General features: G+C 35.0%; 1 protein-coding gene across 1 annotated transcript in view; it reads right to left on the bottom strand.

Annotated features, from left to right (window-relative positions):
* The window catches only part of LOC141316180 (vacuolar protein sorting-associated protein 8 homolog), a 32,889-nt gene extending 8,269 nt beyond the window's left edge, over positions 1-24,620 (bottom strand). Inside the window, exons 1-15 of the mRNA XM_073832765.1 lie at positions 24,460-24,620; positions 24,038-24,106; positions 20,429-20,557; positions 20,203-20,301; positions 19,840-19,872; positions 19,692-19,746; positions 17,248-17,372; positions 17,037-17,123; positions 16,882-16,949; positions 13,856-14,009; positions 12,592-12,651; positions 11,300-11,407; positions 10,956-11,036; positions 10,696-10,866; positions 8,096-8,170 (exon numbers count right to left, since the gene is read on the bottom strand). Of these exons, the coding sequence (XP_073688866.1) occupies positions 8,096-8,170; positions 10,696-10,866; positions 10,956-11,036; positions 11,300-11,407; positions 12,592-12,651; positions 13,856-14,009; positions 16,882-16,949; positions 17,037-17,123; positions 17,248-17,372; positions 19,692-19,746; positions 19,840-19,872; positions 20,203-20,301; positions 20,429-20,557; positions 24,038-24,106; positions 24,460-24,531 (1,386 nt within the window). The 5' untranslated portion in view covers positions 24,532-24,620. The remainder of the gene's footprint in view (positions 1-8,095; positions 8,171-10,695; positions 10,867-10,955; positions 11,037-11,299; positions 11,408-12,591; positions 12,652-13,855; positions 14,010-16,881; positions 16,950-17,036; positions 17,124-17,247; positions 17,373-19,691; positions 19,747-19,839; positions 19,873-20,202; positions 20,302-20,428; positions 20,558-24,037; positions 24,107-24,459) is intronic.
* Between the last annotated feature and the right edge of the window lie 383 nt (positions 24,621-25,003).

Here is a 25,003-nt window from a genome sequence, read left to right as displayed (position 1 = left end):
TAAGACCTCAACGTATTGTCACAAGCCGCAGGATTTAACTTGGTTTTGTCTGTGTATGTTTTTTTGACTCTCAAACTGTGGGTCTCATTGACTGCCATTATATGACTGACAGACTGCAATGGTTTGAGTTAAAAATCTTTGTTTGTGATCTACTGAAGAAACAGTCACCTACATCTTGGATGCACTGGAGGTAAGCAGATAAACATTAAATTTTCATTTTTGGGTGAACTATCCCTTTAAAAAAATATGTTGGTGGATTTTGATGTGTGAGGACAACAGCGGATGGAGTTTTTAACTGGAAGAAGGGTTATTACGGATTCATATTTTGGCTAGGAACAATGGTTTGAAGTTACAAATGTCTTAATGATGTAGATTGTTTTTTTACAAACATGCTGCTTTTCACTTTACAAGATGTTAATTGATCAACTGAAGTCATGTGAATTACTTGTGGATTATTGTATTTTTTTTTAGCTGTTTGGACTCTCATTCTGACAGTACCCTGCAGAGGATCCATTGGTGAGCAAGTGATATAATGCTAAATTTCTCTAAATCTATTCCCAGGAAAAAAAAAAAAACTCTCCTACATCTTAGATGGCTTGAGGGTTAATACATTTTCAGCAAATTTTCATTTTTGGATGAACTATTCCTTTAAAGAAGACCTATTATGCCCCTTTTTACAATATGTAATATAAGTCTCAGATGTCCCCAGAAAGTGTATCTGAAGCTTCAGCTCAAAAAAATCCCACAGATATTTTATTATATCATTATGAAAATGTTAATTTTAAGTGGAAGCAGAAACACACTTGGACAATCCAATGCTCTCCATTGACTTTGTATTGCTGGAAGTGGACTCCTTGTCATTTCTGATTTATAACAAAAAAACAGAACAATGTCTAAAAGCTGCTACGAGACAAGGTGTACAGTAAACAAGCTAAAAAAACATAATTACGGTTTTATAGCTGTCGACCCAAAAATACGAAATAGTTATAGATGTCAGGGTATTTCAAGTTGGACTATTCAGTTGGATCATTTCTCCAACAAAAGGAAGGTAAGGAAAAGGTGCACTGACATAGACCAATAAAATTTAGTTTCTCAATATATCTCCTCCTTTCAGGGTGGTGAAATAATCCTTTGACGTGGTTAAAAATAATGAATGTTTACTGTCGCCGTTAAATTTCCCTCCAGCGGCCGTAGTTCTCAGAGTAATAGGACACATTGCGCTCTACTTTTATGTTTTTAAACACTTGTTTTTTTAGGTCGACAGCTTATAAAAATGTAGTTCTGTGTTTTTTAGCTTGTGTACTGTACACCTTGTTACATAACAGCTTTTAAACATTGTTCTGTTTTTTGTTATAAGTCAGAAATGACAAGGAGTCCGCTTCCGGAAATACAAAGTCAATGGAGAGCGTTGGTTTGTTTTCCCCCATGGTGGGCGTGGTTTTCAGATTATGACACGTGTCGCTCTGTCTCTATAGAGCTGTGCCTTTACAGCTCGTGCCTCTGATAATCTGCTAGAGCTGTCACTAACGATTATTTTGGAAATCGAGTAATCTGTCAATTATTCTGATGATTAATCGGATAATTATAATTATAATTTTTTTTGTAATAATAAAATAGACCTAAATTAACGATAGCCTTTATAATGACTAGGCATTATAACAAATGCCTGCAGAGGGCGCCAACGCCCTGACAATTGTTTTTTTAAACTTCAATATTTGTTTAATCCTTGTTTAATATTGACTTAACAAACATTTAATTAAAAATATGCACTTAATCTTTAATATTTAGCCATTTCTTTATGACAGAAATGCTGCAGACAGTGTCATTTGTTGAATATGTCGACATCAAAACGTGTAAACTCAGGGTGAGGATTTAAACTTTTATTTTGAAATTGCGATGAACAGTTAGCATATAGAGATGTTTTGATGTATTCTCGTGTGTTTGCATAGGGTTATAAATGATATACCTTACAAATCTGATGAAATAGCACACGTTGGGTTCCTAGATAAACTTTATTATAAACCAAAGCTCACAATTACGTACAGAGATAGAGTTTAAGACGCTCCACACATGTAAATGATAATAGTTCTTGTTTAGCAACATTTACTGTGAACGGAGCCGATCTAAGACGCACGTAAATAATTGACGCGCATATTTTAAACCTGCATCGCATATATATTTAATTAAATCGTAGTGTTTGCGAATTTTTAACACTATTATGCTTTATTATCTTTTTAAATGGGTTTAATATGTGGAATGCGCCACTTCCGGTATTTTGCCGGTTATTCGGCACGGGCAAAATGCAATCGGGGATTTTTAAAAATCGAATACTCTAATAGAATCGAGGAATCATTACAGCCCTATAATCTGCTAAAAAAACATCTGTTCGGTTTTGATTGTCATGTCTATCATGCAGAAATCATGCATTTTAAATCATATTAGCTCTGATTACACGGTTTTCTGTCACACGGCATGTGAGTACTAAACTAAGCTCTCTTTCATTTCTTATTGCACTTAAACTGTCAAAAACCCACAAGTTTATGATAAAACACACAAGTTACAAAAACAGCCACTTATGTATGTGAAGGTAAACAGCTGGGAAAGAAATCGCATGGTTATATCAGATCTGTGAGGCAGCAGTGTATTATACATTAAATAAATCAATAAATCCACTGCTCTCTTGTCTCCTCTGAGGCTGGGACTCTAAATAGTGTTCTGTGCTCGTCAGTGCAGCCAAAGAGAGAACAGTTAGCATGCTTTTCTCAAACTTTCGTAATGGCGTTAGAACTGGTACACCATTGTCACTTGCAAAAACACAATGGCAGAGACGTGGGTGGAAACGTGAATTTTAATGAGTGGCAATATTATAATGAGATCCCCTTTCTATATCACAGGGGAAGCGAAATCTGAGCGGCTCGTTTTTTCAACTGTTTGCAGAGAAAGGCTTACCAAATAAAATTCACTCGGTTGTTGTTTTTTTCTCATGTTTTATGGGTTGGTTGAGGCACCAGGGACCCGATTATAGCACTTAAACATGGAAAAAGACAGATTTTCATAATATGTCACCTTTAAGTAGTTTAATATATACGTGACCAACAACACAAAACAGCTTTTTAAAGACTGAATTTTCACTAGCCAGTTTTGTGAGAGAGTAATTTATACTATCAAGTTGAGATCTACAATATGAACGCAGAGTCGCAGACTGCATAATATCTTAGAAAAACATGATGGAGGTTAAATCTTTCAGACAAAATTTGATTCAAACAAAAAAGTGCTATTGAGTGCTATTCCATGGTAAATTGTCGCTTGTGAACAATTCACGCAAGTGCGATGGATTGGATTTGTCTTGATATTTCATAATAAAGGTATGAAGCCCTATGTTACTGTTGCTAGAGCATCTATATCATAAAACAAAGACTGAATTTTGACAATAAATTCTTAGATTTTAAAGGCAATTTTAATCAAATTTTGGACATGACTCTATATAGTAAAAGCAAACAAAACGGACATGATCACCTCTTCCATTTATGTAAGAGACCTCTCATAAAATGAAAAAAAATCAAAACATATTCTCAGAGTATACTTTCAGAATTACAACACCTTTCTATTGTTATTTCACCGCGAAATAACATAGGTTTCATAGACAATTGGACAAGTTTCTGGGGCAGACCCGACCTGTTGAAAAGAGATGGTCCTCATCCCTCCGGATGTGGAGCATCTCTCCTATCTAGAAATATGGCACATAGTCTTAGCGTTTGCACTTGACTAACTGGGGCCCAGGTCAGGAAGCAGACAGACTGGCTAAACCGACCGTCTGCTAGCCGCCTCAAGTCACAGAAATCAGTTAATTCTCAGCACATAGAGACCCTTTCTCCTAGAGACTGTGTCTGTTCCCCGAGCTAGAAAATACAATAAACGTCCAAAGCAATGTACGAGTAACAATTTAATTGATGTTCAACAAATTAGAAATGTATATAATACTGAGAAACAAATGATAAACCTTGGCTTATTAAATATCAGGTCACTTTCTACGAAAGCACTTTTTGTAAATGATATGATCACTGATCATAAGCTAGATGTGCTCTGTTTGACAGAAACCTGGCTAAAACCAGATGATTACATTATTTTAAATGAGGCTACCCCCCAAATTTACTGTTATAAACATGTGCCACGTGTAAAAGGTAAGGGGGGAGGTGTTTGCACAATTTATAGCAATATGTTCAGTGTTTCTCAGAGAACGGGCTTTAAGTATAACTCGTTTGAAGTAATGGTGCTCCATATAACATTATCCAAAGAAACAAGTATTAATGATAAATCTCCTGTGACGTTTTTACTGGCTACTGTATACAGGCCACCAGGGCATTAGTGTTGGCCACAGATAAAGTCTTAATAGTGGGTGATTTTAACATCCATGTTGATAATGAAAAAGATGCATTGGGATCAGCATTTATAGACATTCTGAACTCAATTGGGGTTAGACAACACGTGTCAGGACCTACTCATTGCCGAAATCACACCTTAGATTTAATATTGTCACACAGAATTGATGTTAATGACATTAAAATTCTGCATCAAAGTGATGATATCTCAGATCATTATCTAGTCTCGTGTATACTCCAGATAGCTAAAACTGTAAAACTAACTCCTCGCTATAAGTACGGTAGAACCATTACTTCTACCACAAGAGACTGCTTTGTAAGTAATCTTCCTGATTTATCTGAATTCCTCAGCATATCCGATAGCTCAGGAAAACTTGATGATGCAACAGAAACTACTGACTCTCTTTTTTCTAGCACTTTAGATACAGTTGCTCCTCTGCGGTTAAGAAAACTTAAGGAAAACAGTCCGACGCCGTGGTATACTGAACACACTCGCGCACTGAAGAGAGCACGACGAAAAATGGAACGCAGCTGGAAGAAAACAAAACTAGAGGTTTTCCGTACAGTCTGACGTGAATGTAACTTATCCTATAGAAAAGCATTAAAAACTGCTAGATCAGATTATTTTTCATCTTTCTTAGAAGAAAACAAACATAACCCTAGGTATTTATTCAATACAGTGGCTAAATTAACGAAGAATAAAGCACCAACAGGCACTGAATTTTCCCAACAGCACAGCAGTAATGACTTCATGAACTATTTTACTACCAAGATAGATACTATTAGAGATAAAATTGTAACTATGCAGCCATCCGCTACAGTATCACATCAGATATGCTGTAGATCTCCTGAGGAACAATTCCATGCATTTTCAACTATAGGAGAGGAAGAGTTGTATAAACTTATTAAATCATCTAAACCGACAACATGTATGTTAGACCCTATTCCATCTAAGCTACTGAAAGAGGTGCTTTCAAAAGTCATAGATCCTCTTCTGAATATTATTAATTTGTCACTATTGTTAGGATATGTCCCCAAAACTTTCAAACTGGCTGTTATTAAGCCTCTAATTAAAAACCTCAACTTGATCCCAATGAATTAAACAATTACAGACCAATTTCAAATCCCCCTTTTCTGTCAAAGATACTAGAAAAGGTAGTGTCCTCACAATTGTGTTCTTTCTTAGAGAAAAATGGTATCTGTGAGGATTTCCAGTCAGGTTTTAGACCGTATCATAGTACTGAGACTGCTCTTATTAGAGTTACAAATGACCTTCTCCTGTCATCCGATCGTGGATGCATCTCTCTATTAGTACTACTGGATCTTAGTGCTGCGTTTGATACTATTGACCACAATATTCTTTTAAATAGACTTGAAAATTATGTTGGCATTAGTGGTAGTGCACTGGCTTGGTTCAAATCGTACTTATCTGACCGGCATCAATTCGTAGCAGTGAATGACGAGGTATCATATCAATCACAAGTGTAGTATGGAGTACCTCAAGGCTCAGTACTAGGGCCATTACTTTTTACACTTTATATGTTACCGTTGGGAGACATCATCAGGAAACATGGTGTTAGCTTTCACTGTTATGCTGATGATACGCAGCTCTATATTTCTTCACGGCCCGGCGAAACATACCAATTTGAAAAACTAACAGAATGCATAGTTGAAATTAAAAATTGGATGGCAAGAAATTTTTTACTGCTAAATTCTGAAAAAACAGAGGTGTTAATTATTGGACATAAAACCTCCTCATGTAATAACCTAAAACACAGTCTAATACTCAATGACTGCTCTGTCAATTCGTCGTCATCAGTCAGGAACCTAGGTGTGTTATTCGATAGCAATCTTTCCTTCGAAAGCCACATTTCTAGCATTTGCAAAACGGCATTTCTTCATCTAAAAAAATATATCGAAATTACGACCTATGCTCACGATGTCAAATGCAGAAACGTTAATCCATGCGTTCATGACCTCAAGGATAGATTATTGCACGCTTAATAAACAAACTCCAGCTGGTCCAAAATGCAGCAGCTAGAGTTCTTACTAGAACCAGAAAGTATGACCATATTAGCCCGGGTTCTGTCAACACTGCACTGGCTCCCTATTAAACATCGTATAGATTTTAAAATTTTGCTAATTACTTATAAAGCCCTAAATGGTTTAGCTCCTCAGTACTTTAGAGAGCTCTTATCATATTATAGTCCCTCACGTCCGCTGCGTTCTCAAAATTCCGGCAATTTGATAGTACCTAGAATATCAAAATCAACTGCGGGCGGCAGATCTTTTTCACATTTAGCGCCCAAACTCTGGAACAATCTACCTAACACTGTTCGGGAGGCAGACACACTCTGTCAGTTTAAATCTAGATTAAAGACCCATCTCTTTAACCTGGCCTACACTTAATACATTTCATAATCCAAATCCGTTAAAGGATTGTTAGGCTGCATTATTTAGGTCAACTGGAACCAGGGACACTTCCTATAACACCTGATGTACTCGTTGCATCAGAAGAAGAATGGCATCTACGCTAATATTAGTATCTTTCCTTCTTATTCCGAGGTCACCGTAGCCACCTGTATTCCAGATCAGACGATCACTGCAGTCTCCCGGATCTAGTCCGTACCCATCAGCACCCAGAGATATCCACTACAGCCCTGAATGTCAGCAGAGACCACATCAAAGACAGATCATCAGTGAAGACCTCATCACCTAGGAGGCCAACAACGCAAGACAGCGAAAACCAGATGAGTCCTCTCCAATCTGATTTTGTGGCAACTTGGAACTCTTGCATCTACATTAATATTAGTCTGTTTGTTTCTTATTCCCAGGTCACCATAGCCTCCAGTCCGTATCTAGATCAGATGGTCACTGCAGTGCCCCGGATCCAGTCCAATCCAAGAGCAGATGGTGGATCAACACCTACAGCCGAATGTCAGCGGATACCATGTCAACTAGATGAGCCCCAGAGACAGATCATCAAGAAAAAACTCCTACCCTAAACGGCCACCGGCACAAGGCCATGGGAACCAGATGAGTCCTCCCCAATTTGACTTTGTTGCAATATGGAACTCTTGCATTATTATTGACTTTTTACTTTATTATTTTAATACTGTAAGATTGCTTTGACACAACTTGTATTGTAAAAAGCGCTGTATAAATAATCTTGACTGACTGACTGACTATTGCTCTAGTTCTTGCAGTTCTTGCTAGTTCTAGTTCAGGCTCTTAAGATGTCAACATACTGAATAATGGGACTGTGCCAGATTCTGTAGCACCCTTATTTTTGCAATTTTGTCAAATTGGAGACAAATTCGAAGCTAAGTGCATGAATGTCACACAGCACAGTGTACTCTAATTTTAAAAAGAACATTATTAATTAGTATTTCATTTTGTTCTATGCAGTTTCCATTTGGCAAGAAGGACACATGGTAACAAATGACAAGCATTTAATTTACATTACCTGGCTGATGCAATTAAATGATGTTAATATTAAATCAAATATTAAAGAAGTACAATTTTATATCAAATTATTTGTTCGGCACTGGACTCTAATATAATTAGCTGTGAATAGCAATTAGTAGACAACAGACGGACTTTGCTACAATCCTATACTGGAAGCTCGCATAGCACTGAAATTTTAGAAATGTAGAATGTTCATTCTTATGTGCTGTTTTGTGCTTGTGTTTTAGTGCTATCATGAGTGTCTTTACCTTTGTTCCCAGATACATAATCTGGCCTGCATAGCTGCAAACAGACTGGTAACATGTCTTCTCTCCAACTAAAGCCTAAGGATATACAGAGGAATAGTGATTTAGAGAGGTATAGTGAAAGAAAAAAATCATTTGTCTCTATATGTCAAACACGGTTTATGAATAAAATGTTTAGGTAAACGACCTTAACACTGAACCCTGAATCTTGATCTCCATTTTCACAACCTGTGGCCAGTTGCATAAACTGCTTATCTTAATATAGTGGCTATGTTTATGCAACTGGGGCCTGGTCTCAGGCTCAGGCGTATAGTTTATCAGATGTAAATTGCATATACGGGCTAGCCTTAAATTACTTCTCCTGTCTACATATAAAGCTCTAGGCCAAAATAAGGATAGAGTTCTGGAACTAAAACTTCCATTAATTTTCTTCATTAGAGAAATTATCTTATTATAGAGATTTTTTGTAAAAAACAGACCTACCATGCAGTCTCAGATTGTTAAATGGGAATATACATGCTTCTGTAAAAGTCACAAATCATTGATTTTACAGAACGATCATGTTCCTAAAAACTGCAACAGAACGCAATGTACTGTCATTTTTTATCAGTGCTATTAGTATTACTTAATATATTATTACAGTATTTGTTAAAAGGAAAAGTTTACTTTCAGAATAACAATGTCCTGATTTTTATTCTCATATAATTCAAGATGTTTATATCTGTCTTTCTTCAGTCACAAAGAAATCAAGTTTTTCCAAAGAATACGTTTCAAGATTTTTCTCCATATAGTGGACTTAATTGCAATTCCACTGCAGCTTCATGATCCCAGCCGAGGAATAAGGGTCTTGTCTAGTGAAATGATCGGTCATTTTCTTAAAACAATAAAAATGTATATACTTTTTAACCACAAATGCTCGTCTTGCACCAGCCCGACATCAGGCATTATGTAATCAGGTTGGAAAGGTCACACATGGCATAGGCAGAAGTACCGACCCAGTGTTTACAAAGCGAGCGTGCAAAGAAAGTCAAACGCCCTTTACAAAAAAGGTAAAACAACAATGTCGTATTATTTTGAATTTGGAGGAGAAAATTTGAGCTTTTTGCCCTACCCTACCTTTTTGAACCGAAGTACAAATGCGAAGAACTATCCACATGTGACCTTTCCAAACATGTCTACGTAATGCTTGAAGAAAAGCATTGCAGAGCTAGTGCAAGATGACCATTTGTGGTTAAAAAGTATAAATAAATAAAAATGTGCAATGAAACTGCAATTTGGACCTTCAAACCATTGGTCACCATAGAAGCGCTATATGGAGAAAAATCCTGGAATGGTTTGCTCAAAAAAATAATTTACTTGAAACTGAACATCCTGGATGACATGAGGGTGAGTACATTATCAGGAAATTTTTATTCTGGAAGTGAACTAAACCTTTTAAGTATACGTTATGGTAATTCTACCATTTTTAAAGGGATAGACCCCCAGGGCATCCAAGATGTAGGTGACTTTGTTTCTTCAGTAGAACACAATCGAAGATTTTTAACTCAAACCGCTGCAGTCTGTCAGTCATATAATGGCAGTCAATGGTTACCAAATCATTAAGAGTAAAAAAAGAACCTACACAGACAAAACCAAATTAAACCCTGCAGCTCGTGACAAAACATTGAGGTTAAGCTTAAGATACAAAACGATCGGTCTGTGCAAAAAACTGAACACGACAGCCGGTGCCTGATGAGTCAACGTGATCTGCCATAGTAGATGCACACGCGGAAGCGATCTATCGTGCATATACATCACTCATTGTTTGCATATTGGCCTCTAAAAATGGTAATTACTTGTGTTTATCCTGATTCTGGCAACCGATTAAAAACTAAAAGATTACGTTTCCTTGTGAGAACTCTGGGAGTGTTGACTTTTCAAAGACTACATTGCCAGACCATGCTGACGCTTCGCATGCTGGCTGTTGCAAACACGTTCCGGTGGATCAGAGGTAAATAATGATATAAATACTGTTCAGTTTCTTGCACAGACCAATCATTATGTGTCTCAAGAACTCAATATATCTTCACAAGCTGCAGGGTTTAATTTGGTTTTGTCTGTGTCTGTTTTTTTTTTTTACTCTTTGTTTTGTTTGTTTTTTTTTACTTGATTTGGTAACCATTGACTGCCATTATATGACTGACAGACTGCATCGGTTTGAGTTAAAAAAATCTTCGTTTGTGTTCTACTGAAGAAACAATGTCACCTACATCTTGGATGCCTTGGGGGTAAGCAGATAAACATAACATTTTCATTTTTGGGTGAACTATGCCTTTAAATACTTTCAATATTATAATACACATAATATTGTGTTTTTGTTATGATGTGTCTTAGCTGCAGTTGTTTACGGCAGCTTATCAAGCTGGTTGATTTAAGGCCACAAATAATTTATTCTTCATATTATCCAAAATAAATAGAAAAAAATATTAATATTAAATACTAAAAATAATTATCAAAAAAACAATGTCATAGAAATTAAAGGGGTCATTCATGGTTTCATAAGCTACAACATGCACCAGATTAAAATTATGAAAAATCTGGCATGTCATGATCCTGGTCTTTACCAGTGCTTGGCTGACATTTCCACCAGTAGCGAGGGATTTAAAATGGCTGCTGTTATAAACCAGCTGCAGTTCGGCCATGTCCACCGTTTCCAGTTCCTCCTGACTGGGCCTGTCCACCACACGCAGCTTCTCTGTGCTGTCCATTAACACAAGTGTACGGGGGTTTATCCACTGCCAAAAGACAAGAGAGAACTTGAAACAATGCACACTGCCATAAAGGTAATCAAACTCGTATGATTGCCAGTGAAGGTCTAACTCACACTCAGACTGATGAGGTCACAGTTGAGTTGAAGCTGTCGCTGTTTGATGACATGGATGGTGCCAGACTCATCTTTTTTAACCTGAGCATCAAAAAAATAGAGTGTGTTGAATACTGTATGACCTTATTTAAAGGTGAATTATGTAATTTCTGTTCCGCTGACAGAACTAAACAGATTAATGACTTGTTTTCAACCACCCATAAACATAAATGTCCTCGTTATCCCTTCCTAAACACATGCTATTGGTGTGTCCAGCCACTAGGGATGTTCAAACAGAATAGAAATGACACACTTCACCTTCAAGTCTACATTATCACTTTTAATACAGTGTTGCTCAAACAGACCAGCAAGAAGTGGATGGTGTCTCCTCTACAGAAGGCCAGAACAGGGTTGATTGTTTTCTGTACTGCCACAAACTGCCAAGCCAACAAGGGAACACTCGCAGGATCCGTCTGCTTTCAAAAACATTTAAAAAGGTATGAGATACTTGAGATAATCCAGACCATAGAGAGTTATCCTGCCACTTCCTTGTTCACACTATGTTCTGAATGACACTGGTGCTTCTTGGACTAACAATAAATGGCATCTTTTCCTACCAGCAGAAATAATCATCACTACTCATTACAGTGACTTTTCCTATGAGAAGACGCCATGAAAATGTTTGCAGGCACCTTAGAACTCCATCATAACCCAATTGAATCATGTGAGGGGAAAATTGAGTGATATTTGTGTGCTAATGGGCAGCTGGTCCCTGTGCTTTGTGCTAAATGAATCCAATTTATCTAAATTTTATTGAAAAGAACCACCTCCACACAGTTATAAAGGAGACAGTAGACCAGATGAATCCAGTTCCAGTCACTTAAGAACCACTGCAAGATTTCCTCTTTTGTTTAGAGGTCTACAGCAATCTGTTTGCAATATTTTGAGAAAAATAAAAAGTATGATGGTAACTCACTATTAAGCTTTGTGTGTGAGTCACATGGAATTTAAATGTAACATCTAGTAATAACAATATATTATTTTTTTTTTTTACAATAACTGTGAAAAGTCAGCAAAAAAAAAAGTTCCGTACAGTGATTTATTTCTGTGCACTGGTTGATTATTCACAGTAATATCAGTAACATGAATTAAGGGAATAAATAAGATAAAATTATAAATCCATGGCAACTTTAAATTAATAATCAGAAAATGCAATAGAACTGCAACAAAACCAAATGCAACTTCTCTTTTTAATACAGTTAAAAAGCATGAGCATCACTGGCTGCACTGGAAGTACAGTTGTGATTCTGAAATGAAAGAAAGTCAAATGGTTTTGGAATGACATGACAGTGAGTAAATGATAATTTAATTTTGATTTTTGGGCAAACTATCCCTTTAAATATATACATAATGACCGTAAGATCAGGGCTTAGTAATGTTAGGTAAGGACGGGTATATAAATTTTTTAACTTTACTGTTGAAGAGAGTAAAAACATTAGAGATGCAGTCAATCATGTACGTGCTGTGAAAACTAATTCTGACATAAATCATGAATACAGAGGTTACAAGTTTATCTGTTAGATGTCGTGTCAATGGCTGTTGGAAAAGCACACAGATACACACTCATGAACAGTGAGAATGAAATTGTGTACTGCACCTTGCCGTAGGGAAAAGTCATCCACACTTTGAGTGAAGGCTTTAGTCCTATCAGCAGAATCTGTCAAAATAAAGAGTTCAGCGGCTGAATAAAACCTAAGTCAGACAGAAACCAATCGAGTGTGTTTGAATGCTAGTAGCTGACTGGTGCCTCAAACAAGCAAGCATTCCACAAGACATAACCTATCTGACAATACTGTTAGTTCATGCACTTAGAACCAAAACAGAAGGCTTTTGACAATACAAATTTCACACCACTTAATCCAGTGATACAGTGACATGATATATACCACCACTCAAAGGTTTGGGGTTAGTAAGATTTTTGTTTTTGAAAGTCTCTTATGCTCAAAAAATTGAATAGGAAATATGAAAATGGACAACTTTGGAATTGGAATTGTAGAGCAGCTACAGGAGTATTATTAGTGCTGAATATGAGAATATGAGAAGTGCACAAAAATACTTTTTTGTTTTGTTTTTAGTTTCAAGAGATTTCATTTGGCACATGTTTATTCTCACTGCAAGTGAACCAGGGCTCCAGATGGTCCAATTTTGCAAACTTTCCTGTCAGTGCAACTATATTTTGGTCACACTGGTGTGATTACAAAACCATACTTGATTATGTGATGCTTTTAAGGGAACCACCTAAAGCCAAAAATCCAAACATTTCCCAAGATCTTTTGAAATACCACCAATGACTATGGTTGCAACGTAAAATGCAAAATGACTGTAAAAATTTGGAACTTTACAGTTCAAATAATAAAGGTGTTTTGACAAAAAACTAAAAAACATAAACCACACATTTCAGCCTAATAAATTATTATGTACAGGGGTGCACATAAGGGGTGCGCATTAGAATAACTGTAATACTATATAAGATTTCCACTCAAACTGAAAGAATAAATCTAGGCTATGAACATATATTTATTTAATACTCATTATTTTAAAATATAATAGTAGTATCACACTTTATTATTTTGTTTATTGTTTTATTTAAACAATTAACTAAATAAAGTGCAATACTATTAACAATGCTATTATAAATATCATTAATTATATTTTTTATAATTAAATTTAACGGGTCACACTATGTGGAGTGTCCGCACCAAAACAAATCCTCAGGGGCTCTCAAAAGAACCAGACCGAAAAACTTGTGTACCCCTGATTATGTATGTTATATATAATTGGTGTGAATAAAAACATTGAGATTGTGACACCCCTAGACCTTTAGGAAGTAAATAGTCAGCAGTAGACAGTACTGAATGTACCTTGGTGAGTGAGGCCATGGCCAGCAGGGAGTAGTGGGTAATGGGATGATCTTTCAGTTCAGGTCCAGCATGTAGAGGCTCAACACAGCAAACCTCGCCTTTAGAACCACTGAATAAACATCTGGATTCACATGTCCTCATCCCCATTACCCTCCTACAGAGAGAGAGAGAGAGAGAGAGAGAGAGTAAGAGAGAATATGAGCACATTCATAATCCAGAACCAGTGTAATAGAGTCCCAGCATTACAGCCATGAATGATAGATACCTGTCAGCTTATAAGGATGAATATTTTTTTTCACTCAACAAAGGCATTCAGTAGGAAATGAATGACAATTTCCACTTCCAGTAAGACTAAAATCATAAGAGAAGTCATCAATTGATACGGATACAGATAATTAGGTTTCTGTTGGAATCTCTTGGAGCTTTAGTGATTGAGTGAAGTCGAGGGGTAAAATATGACACAAAAACTCGGTTTTGATGGTAACTGTTTCTTATGGGGACATAGACAAACACCAAGGTGGTGTGGTAATTTAATTGCCAACCGGATCCACATCTCTGAGTTTACAAAAAGTAAAATTGTTTTGAAATTCTTTTGTTAAAATAATTTTTAACCACTGCCAAACACTGTACGGTAACTTGCATGTATATACACTGCCGCTCAAAAGTTTGGGATCAGTAAGTTTTTTAATGTTTTTTTAAAGAATTCTTATATGCTCATCAAGGCTGTATTTACTTGATCAAACATACAGAAAAAAAACATAATATTGTGAAATATCATTACAGTTTAAAATAATAGTGTTCTATATTCATATATTTTAAAACATAATTTATTCCTGTGATGCAAAGCTGAATTTTTATGAGCCATTACTTCAGTTTTCAGTGTCACATGATTGCTCAAAAATCATTCTATTATGCTGAATAATTACTGTTATTATCATTGCTGGAAAGAGTTGTGCTTTTTGGAACCTGTGCTTCTTTTTTCAGGATTCTTGATGAATAAAAGGTTAAAAAGAACAGCATTTATTCAAAATATAAATCTTTTCTAGCAATATAAGTCTTTGCTATCACTTTTTCACAATTTAACACATCCTTGGTAAATAAAAGTATTAATTTCTTTCAAAAAAAAAAAGAAAGAATAAAAAGTTACTGACCCCAAACTTTTAGATGGTAGTTTATATTGTTACTAAAGATTTCGATTTTAAATAAATGCTGTTCTTTTCAACTTTGTATTTGCTAAACAATCTTGGGAAAGGAAGAAAAAAAAAAATCACAGGTTCCAAAAAAATTAAGCGGCAACGCTGTTTTCAACATTGATAATAAATCAGCATATTTTCAACATTGATAATAAATCAGCAATGATTTCTGAAGGATCATGTGACACTGAAGACTGGAGTATTGATGCTGAAAATTCAGCTTTGTATCACAGGAATAAATTACATTTCAAAATATATTTGCATAGAAAACTGTTATTTTAAATTGAAATAATATTTCACAATATTACACTTTTTTCATTATTTTTGATCAAATAAATGCAGCCTTGATGAGCATAAGAAATGCCTTTAAAAAACAGTAAAAATCATACTGATCCCAAACAATATTTTATAGCCGCTCCATCACAGCAAGTGGTAGCTGTTAAAAGCAAAATGAAGAAAGAGAAGAAAAGCACATAAAGGAATGGGTCATGATTATGGCAATACGGTTGTAAAACATGTATTATATATATTATATACATAAAAATATAAACCAAGCAGCTTTGTTTACCTTCTATAAATAAGAGGTTGCATTAACTTATTTCTACTAATCTCCACATAATTGATTTTGAGAGATAAAATGCAAAACAAAACAAAAAAACATTTTCAACTCTAGCATGTCTATTTCCTTATTTTAAACAGGAGATTCAAATAATCTAATAATACATAACATATTATTAAATGTATTCATTTATTTAATTTATTCGTATTATTCCAAGCATATTTTAATTACAGCAGACGTGAGCAGTGCATTTCGTAGAATCACAGAATTGGCATCCCCACTCTGAATAAATAGCCATCCGAATCCTTGAATTTATTGCTGAGATGCCATGTGAATGTATTTTTACAGACATCTGAATAGAGCTAAAAAGTAAATGCTAGTAATTGTACAACATAATTTATAATGTTTAAATCGAATGGCTATAAAGCCAAAGTGGGCAGCATATCAAGTTATTATATTAACAATATAGCAATAATTTGAGTGTATAATATATTTGCATTTATTCACATTTAATGAATTGTATTTAAGAATGGAACTGCAAATAAATGAATGCATGGAAAAAAAGTAAAAGAACAGAAAAAGATGGTTTTAATCAACCATCAGGAGAAAGACATGTTTTAATCAACAGGGAATGAATGAAGCATTACTTATATATAGGGAAATGTTTACTCCTAATTCATAATTTTTTTCTCTTAGTAGATATTTGAAGAAAAAAACACTTTAATTTGTTATTTAATTTAATATTGTTATTTAATGTTTTTTTTATTTATTAAATGATTTAATTGATATATATTTTAATCTGTATATAGGCTTTATGTAAATTGAAAAACACTAAAACTATATTAGCTCACTTACAGGTTGTTATCTATTTTCTTATTGTCATTTCAGTAAAAGTTTTATTTCACCAAAAAGTGTTATTATTTTGAATTAAATTTTACTTTTATATTTTTCAAGTTTTAGTCATTTTGCTGTGTTTAAATCTTTTTAAATGCCTGTATAGGTTTATGTTTAAAATTATATTTTTCTGAAATAAATTAGTTAATTAGTTATTTTAAAATCTTATTTTATTTCAGTTGTTTATTTTATTAACACTTTTTTGTGTTTTAAAAACCCTGGTTGTATCAGATGATGGATCATTGTTAAATGTATAAGGCTCTACTGCCCCCTGCACATAAACTATCTGTATTACAATGTTAAAATGTCAAAAAAAAATTAAATAAAAAAAAATGTGCTGTATAAAATTCAGGATATATTTAGGTTAAAGCACATCTCACCTGAATGACAGCTCAAACACTGATCCGCCGCTATCATTACACACAGCTAGTGCCGGGTGGTCAGTGAACTGCGGAAAGGAAGAGAGTAAAGTGCTTTATTCGATGTCAATGAACAAGAAAGCATGTAAAGTACATATACAAGTACAGTGCAGAACCTTCACATGTAGTATGGCAGTCCCGGGTGGATGGGCATCAGTGATAGTGCGGAGCAGCTTGCCATTGGCCAGATCCCACATGGTGATCTGCATTAGGAATAAAATGACACTTTCCATAAATATGTACCTGAATATTTGCCTTAATGATCATTATGAATCAGTTATTTGCCATTAAGATTGTCTGTCAGTTTAAGGGTTTGTTATGGCTCACCTGTCCTTTGGCAAAGCCACACAGCAATCGTGTGCAATCGTGATTAATACTGAGAGCGGACACTGCCCCATACTCTGCTCCTGTCGCTGTGGTGCCCAGACAGAGACGCAGAGCCTGGTTCTGATCTGTAATCAAAATATACTTATTAGACAAAACAGCATTATGTGCAGATTATGAAACAGGTAAAGTCTTCAAGCTTTATGGACAACACAATTAAAAAAAAAAAACACACACACACAAAGTGATTTCTGTTTTTGTAATAATACTTCCAAATGCAGATAAAAGCAAAACACAGACAGGAAGCGTGCAAACAGCCTTGGCAAACGTTTTATCCCATATAGCTTTCTATTTGAAAAACGAAACTTTAGATGGTTTAGCATGCTCTTAGGCCATTTCACACTAGACACATAAGCAGCATTTTTTTTTTCTGCGCCAATGTTAACAGGTTAGAGAATTCACATTGAAAGGTGAGACAACACAGCATTGTGTAGCTGAAGCAGTGCTGCGATCATTTCCTATTTTTGCTGTACCGCTCACACTGAATTAAAGTGGCACTGCACTCTTCCTGGCAAAAATACACATGCGTTGCCATGAAAAAGAAGCACAAATGCATGAAATTTATGTCTACTGCAATGCTTCTGAAAAAGACGTTCTGGGTCCAGAATGGTGGCATAAAATTGTTGAAAATACAACAAAACTTATTTTTATTAATATTATTATGTTATTATATTAATATATTTTATATATTATTATATTACTAAGATATTATTTATTTATTCTCTTTTTTTGTTGTTTGCTTTTTCACATCTGAAGAAACAGGGTGTGCCAAATCTATAAAAGCCTGGATATATGATTTTAATCCATGGACTCTCCCTGTTTCTTTAAATAAAAAGTTTTGGGGAAAAAATAACTCATAACAGCAAATATACCAGTGAAAATCTATTAGCCTATACATGGACAGAAGGGGCCATCAATTAATATTGAAATAAATTTACTGTTCAAAAACTTTTGACTGGTGGTGTCAGTCAAAAGTTTTTGAACAGTTAGATCTTCATGTTTGTTTAATGCTCACCAAGTCTGCATTTATTTAATCCAAAGTACAACAAAAACAGTAAAATCTAAAAATAGTTTTCTATTTGAATACATTTAAAAATGTATTTTACTCCTGTAAACAAACTTACATTCTTAGCATTACTCAAGTCTTTAATGTCTCATGATCCTTCGGAAATCATTCTAATATGCTGATTTGCTGTACAGGAAACATTTATTATTGTTATTATTATTATCAGTATTCAAAACAGTTGAGCAAATATTTTTCATGATTCTTTGAAGAATAGAAAGAGCCAAAGATAAAAAAGCTTTTGTAACACTAAACTAACAAACATTATTATAGATATTATAGAAACACATACTTTTATTTAGCAAGGCTCCTTTAAATTGATCAAAAGCGATGATAAAACATTTATACGTTGCAAACGTTCTAAACTTTCCATTCATCAAAGAAACCTGAAAAAAATTCTACTCAACATAATAATAATAAATGTTTTTTTTAATCAGCAAATCCGAATATTGGAATGATTTCTGAAGGATCATGTGACTGGAGTAATGATACTAAAAAATCAGCTTTGAAATCACAGGAACAAATTACATTTTAAAATACATTCAAATAGAAAACAGTTATTTTAAACAGTAAAATTATTTCAGATTTTTACTGTTTTTGATGTACTTTAGATCAAATAAATGTAGGCTTGGTGAGCAGAAGAGGCTTCTGTAAAAAAACATTCAAATTCTTACTGTTCAAAAACTTTTGACTGGTAGTGTATAACTTAGTTTGAAGACAAATTTTACTATACTGTACAAACTACACTACAGTACACAGCATGCTACTTTAACATCTTATATGGTTTTGGTGTGTGTGTGCGTGGGAGGGAGGGAGGACACAATGGGGTCAACACAATCAGCTGTGGTTATTTTGTGCACTAGAATCACTGCCAGTGTGAAAACACAGTGCATGCAGCTTGAATGCCACTGCTGCTCTGTTTACACATCTAGTGTGAAACGGGCATTACTGTGTAGCAATGCTAAACATGATGCAATGGAAAAAAATAAAAATAAAAACTGTGTTAACAACACATTTTGTACTATATTAATACATTACCTTTTCCTGAACATTCCACCCAGGACAAGCCAAGGCAGAGAGATAGTCCCAGAATAGTTTTAAAGACACTCATTGACGGATACTATTACAGTAGTGCACATAAAGAGTTCTAAAACTGCATTTTTGTGTTTAATATTAATTAACCAAAAACACTGGGTAAAATAAAGTTCTAGACAGACTGTTATGATTAAACAGTCAACATCCCTTCCAAAAATCTAAAATGAATTCCACTGTAGTGCCCTTTATCAACTTTACCACAATAGCACAAGGACTGAAACATGCTTACCAAATACTAAGGCCAGACCATGTGACGTCCCTACAGCGATCACATTTGAAACGGTCTGCAAACACAAAATCATTTCAGACATGAAGGGCATATCAGACATTTGTTTTAAATTAATTAATAAGAAATCACAAGAAAGTCAAATACTCACTATTGCTGTGGGCAAGCCAGCATCAACTTTATCCTGAAGGGAGATGGAAGGAGTTAAAGGACAGAATTATAAAGTAAGCAAGAAAATTTCACAGGCATAGAAGACATTTATAGCTCTGAATAATTAAGACAGGATTGTGCACCATTCACAAATGAACTGGCAATGCCTAAATTTGAACTGAGGAATGAAAACCCACATATAACTGCTATAAGTGTAGTTTTTAATAATATATTGTATACATTATTTGTATTTTCATTACTCACAAACATGATATCATATACGCAACACATTTACACACAGCATATCTAGTATAGTATTGCATAGTACAGCATGAGTAAAAAAAATAAGCACTATTAGTCTTACCGCAGCAGATACTATCTGGGCTGAGATGCCTTTCAGCACATTCCGTCTGAGAACAGATCCATGCACTGTAGCATTAGTTTCCACTGCTTTCCTCCTCCTAAGGTGAACACACACAGACTAATTACTTAAAGGAAAATACTTTATTCAATCACCAAACATGCATCACAACATCAATACAGAGCAAAGCCTGTTAATGTGTAGCCAAGTTAAGAAAGTGTCCATTCCTCTTTAAGTGTGTGCGGTCTCCACTGTCAGAGCTGGCCAGAGATGAGGTCTCACACGAGTGGGCATCAATGTTCTCTGTGTTCAGAAGACACGTGTCCTCCAGAATGAATGGCTCATCCTCATCTTCAGGCTGAAAACAGGAGTGTTAAAAAAACGATATAGTTACCCATCACAAAACAAAGTCACTTAATAATTCAAATTTATGAAAAAATAACAATCTTGTTTTCTCTCTCTCTTTGTGCATTTTACTTCTGCTCTAGTTACTATACTATTCTAGCTAATATTTGAAACTTGGTATTGTGTGTAAAAATTGCAAGCTTTTATTATGATACATTTCTTGCAGTGTTCTTCATTTGTGTAAAAGCATCTCGAGTGAATAAATAAATGTAGTTCTGCTCAATTAAAATATGTTAAAAGAATGCATACTAGATAAGTGAAAATAAACGGTAACCAAACAAAAGAAAATACCATCACAATTACTGCTCTTGCAAAAACAAAAATACTGTGGCAGTACCATGGTGTAGGAATGGTATCACATGGCATTACAATATCAAATTAAAAAAATCACATTACAAAATCCAACTGCTAAATAAATTAATTAATAAATTGAAAATTGCAATATCCAAGTGAATATTGTACTGTGGATATTGTACTGCAGAACAAAGTCTACCAATAAAATGTATGAACTGAACACTTGGCTAAATTTAAGCCTAAAGACTTATGCTTAAATGCTTGCAATTATTTTTGTAGACAAAAATAAAAACATCACCATTTAACATTTTGGGGTCCATATGATTTGTATTTAATTTTTTATTATTATTTGTGACCCTGGACCAGTACGGGTATATTTGTAGCAATAGCCAAAAATACACTGTATGGGTCAAAATGATCGATTATTCTTTAATGCCAAAAATCATTAGGATATTAAATGAAGATCATGTTCTATGAATATATTTTGTCTATCAAGATATTTTCTACCATAAATATATCAAAACTTAATTTTTGATTAGTAATATGCATTGCTAAGAACTTCATTTGGAAAATTTTAAAGGCAATTTTCTCAAGAATTAGATTTTCTTGCACCCTCAGATTCCAGATTTTCAATGGTGTATAATAAAATTGACCCTTATGACTGGTTTTGTGGTCCAGGGTCACAATTAAGAAATTAATTGTCAGCATTTATTCAGCATGGCTACATTAAATTGATCAAAAGTGACAAAATTTTAAACTTTGATAATAATATAAAATGTTTCTTGAGCAGCAAATCAGCATATTAGAATGATTTCTGAAGGACCATGTAACAATGAAGACTGGAGCAATTGCTACTGAAAATCCAGCTTTGCATCATAGGTATAAATTACAATTTAAAATAGATTCATACAGACTATAATTTTTTTGTAACAATATTTTATAATATTACTGTTTTACTGTGTTTTTGATCAAACAAATGCACTGCTAAGCAGAAGAGACTTTCACAGCTGACCCAACTGCAAACATTTCACAGGGTGTCTACAGGTTTGACCAAGTTAAATTTAAGACATTTTAAGACTTTTTAATACCATTTTCAAACAAAATTTAAGACCAAATTGAAAGTCCCGCAAAAGTCTAGCACAAAACTATGAAGATATTTTAAATTATTATTTTATTTAACTGATTATTCTTGGGAATATTCAACAGAAAACACTATTCCAGAAGAAGAAATTATTTTCTATTCCATGACAAAGTCAAGGCTCTCACACACTTTGAAGCCAATGTAACAGTGTAACAAACACGGATTTTGAGTCATGGATCGGATCATTTTTCGGATCAGAAAAAAAAAAAAAAAAGTTTGTTTTTTCCTAATTACTGAATGCTACTTTAGGTAGGCTACTTCTCATCCACAGCAAAAACTACTATCTGAACTAAAGTTCAGTAACAAAACAAGAACAATTACACAAATGACAAGTGTAAATGAATACAACATAAAGTTAGTAATAAAATCAATAACACTAGTATTCAGGAGGGGAAATTTAATAATTAATTGTAAAATAACTAGTGTTTCTCACTGCAGGTATTTATAGGACGCTGTCTCTTTAAGGCCAAATGCCCAAACCGAATACTGGCACGCATCTCTTTTGCCTCGTTTCCACTGAGTGGTACGGTACAGTACGGTACAGTACGGTACGGGTCGGGTCGGAAAACCATGAATTGGCTAGCGTTTCCACTGCCGACAGTACCCTTACTTGATAGGCGTGGTGTATGCCGGAAAGTAGTGATAACGTCACTTGATAGACGTGGTGTATGCCGGAAAGTAGTGATAACGTCACTTGATAGACGTGGTGTATGACGGAAAGTAGTGATAACGTCACTTGATAGACGTGGTGTATGCCGGAAAGTAGTGATAACGTCACTTGATAGACGTGGTGTATGACGGAAAGTAGCTTGACGTCATTCTCGCGCAAAGAAGAAAGCTAAGACCGCAAACATCAATGGAGGACATTCGCGAGTTATGTTTCGCGGTGGCATTGTTTTGCAAGGTGTTGTGTGTGTTTTAAAAATGGCGCCTCTTGTGTTGCGTTGTCGTTCTGTAGCACGCGCAAGTGACGATTCTCTGTCAACCAATCAACGCTCTGCAGTGAGTCTAGCTCCACCCTTTAGTACCGTTCCACTGTGCTAGGTACCACAACGGAAGGGTACCCAAAAAGTGGTACGGTACAGTTCGGCATTTTGGTACCATTCACAACTTTTGATAGTGGAAACGCAAATAAATGCGTACCGTTCCGTTCCGTACCGTACCGTACCGCTCAGTGGAAACGAGGCATTTCTCAGCTGTTTCGGTTCACTGAAGACATAAACGACTGTTAAACAGAATACCAAAACGGGTATTAAGACATGACTTGGTATGTACGTTTCCGTTCAAATAGCAGTTAAAGAAGAATCAATCTCTGTGAATCGCGCCGCGCGCCTCTCTCTCCTCTCTCTCTCTCTGCGCGTGCTCGCGCCAGTTGTGTGCGGCAACGTAAAAACATGTGCTAATTATAAACTTTTACTCTATGATGGTTAAACTTAACAGCTAATCTGCGATTCAAATGCGTGTAGTTGGGCGGAAACCCGCTAACGTTAAATCTGGCAACACTGAGGCGTTGTCAAGCAAGCGCGTGTCTAGCAACAGAACAGATTTAGAACCTGCGCAGGAGATTCTCCTCAAACGATAAACTTTTCCTTTTCAAAGTGTAAAAAATTTAAGACCCTTGGATTTAGATTTAAGACAAATTAAGACATTTAAAGGCCTTATTTTAGGACAACGGAATTTAAGACTTTTTAAGACTTTTTAAGGATCCGCGGCCACCCTGATTTCAGCAACAGTACATGATTAATACCTATATATATTTTTCTTTACAAACCATTTTAATGGATGAGTGGATAATATTTCGTTTATAACATTTCTGACCAGCCCATAATTGTCATACTTCCATTTATGTCATCACTTTTTATGACTTTACTACAATTCTAAGCTTGTAATAAAAAACTAAGCAGATGTGTGAATATTCTGACTGGCATATCAGCAACATTAACATATCTATAGGGTGCTGTAAGATGACTGTGGATTTATGCAACCTAACATACTGACCTCATTCAAGATGCTCTCTAGGGTTGGAGGCGTGTCCACTTGAGGGATGTCAAACTCTTTATCATCAATCTAAGAGGTAAATACGTCTTTCATATTAAATCATACATGTGTCAAAGCAGCACTCTGTTTGCAAAGACTGCGATTTTTCGCTATGAATACTACAGGTAACGTTGTCTTATCATACACAGATCACACATAGAATATTGCACAATGCATTCTTAGCATGTACAAAGCATTCACATTTACAAATACATATTACATAAATCACGAACTCACTGACAATGAAAAACAAGCACATATTTAACGCACTGATCTAAAACGCAGCATTAAGAAACTGTCATTAAGAACAACATTAGCCTGTAATGAACAAAATGAAACAAAACCACACAGGCAAAAACTGAAGTAGTCAATCTCAGTCTTACCGCCTCTATTTCCATTAAATTTATCTGTGAGGACGCAGAAACAAGACTGCGACTGTCCGGAGATTCAGCCATTATACAGTCATAAATTAGCTAGCGAGGGGAATATCATTTATATTATATGTTTATCAGTTGTTGTCATCATGCTGTGCAGCAGCAGTTTACATCCCTTATAGTGGCGGAAGAGGAGGGACCTAACGGCGTACGTAACCATTCCACTTCCTGTTTATAAATCGTAAGTCTTGCACTAAAATGTTTAATAATAATAATATTATAAATAACGTGCAATTAATATTTTACACCTTTTTTATTTTATTTTATTAATTATTTATTGATTAATTAATTGTACCTTTCACTACCTTCTTTGTTGAACAGTAATTTCGCTTCAGTTGTATTATTTGCTGCCTTAATGGTAAAACAATATGGACATGTAAAGTTCTATCTAACGTTTCACGCTCCGACCCTATACGCAATGTCAACAAAAAAAAAAAATAATAATATCAACAACAAAAGAGCTATTTGCTATTGTATTGCTATTTGTGCTATT

Source organism: Garra rufa, unplaced genomic scaffold, assembly GCF_049309525.1.
Source record: "Garra rufa unplaced genomic scaffold, GarRuf1.0 hap1_unplaced_073, whole genome shotgun sequence".
NCBI lineage: Eukaryota > Metazoa > Chordata > Actinopteri > Cypriniformes > Cyprinidae > Garra > Garra rufa.
This window is presented reverse-complemented; position numbering and strand designations above follow the sequence as displayed.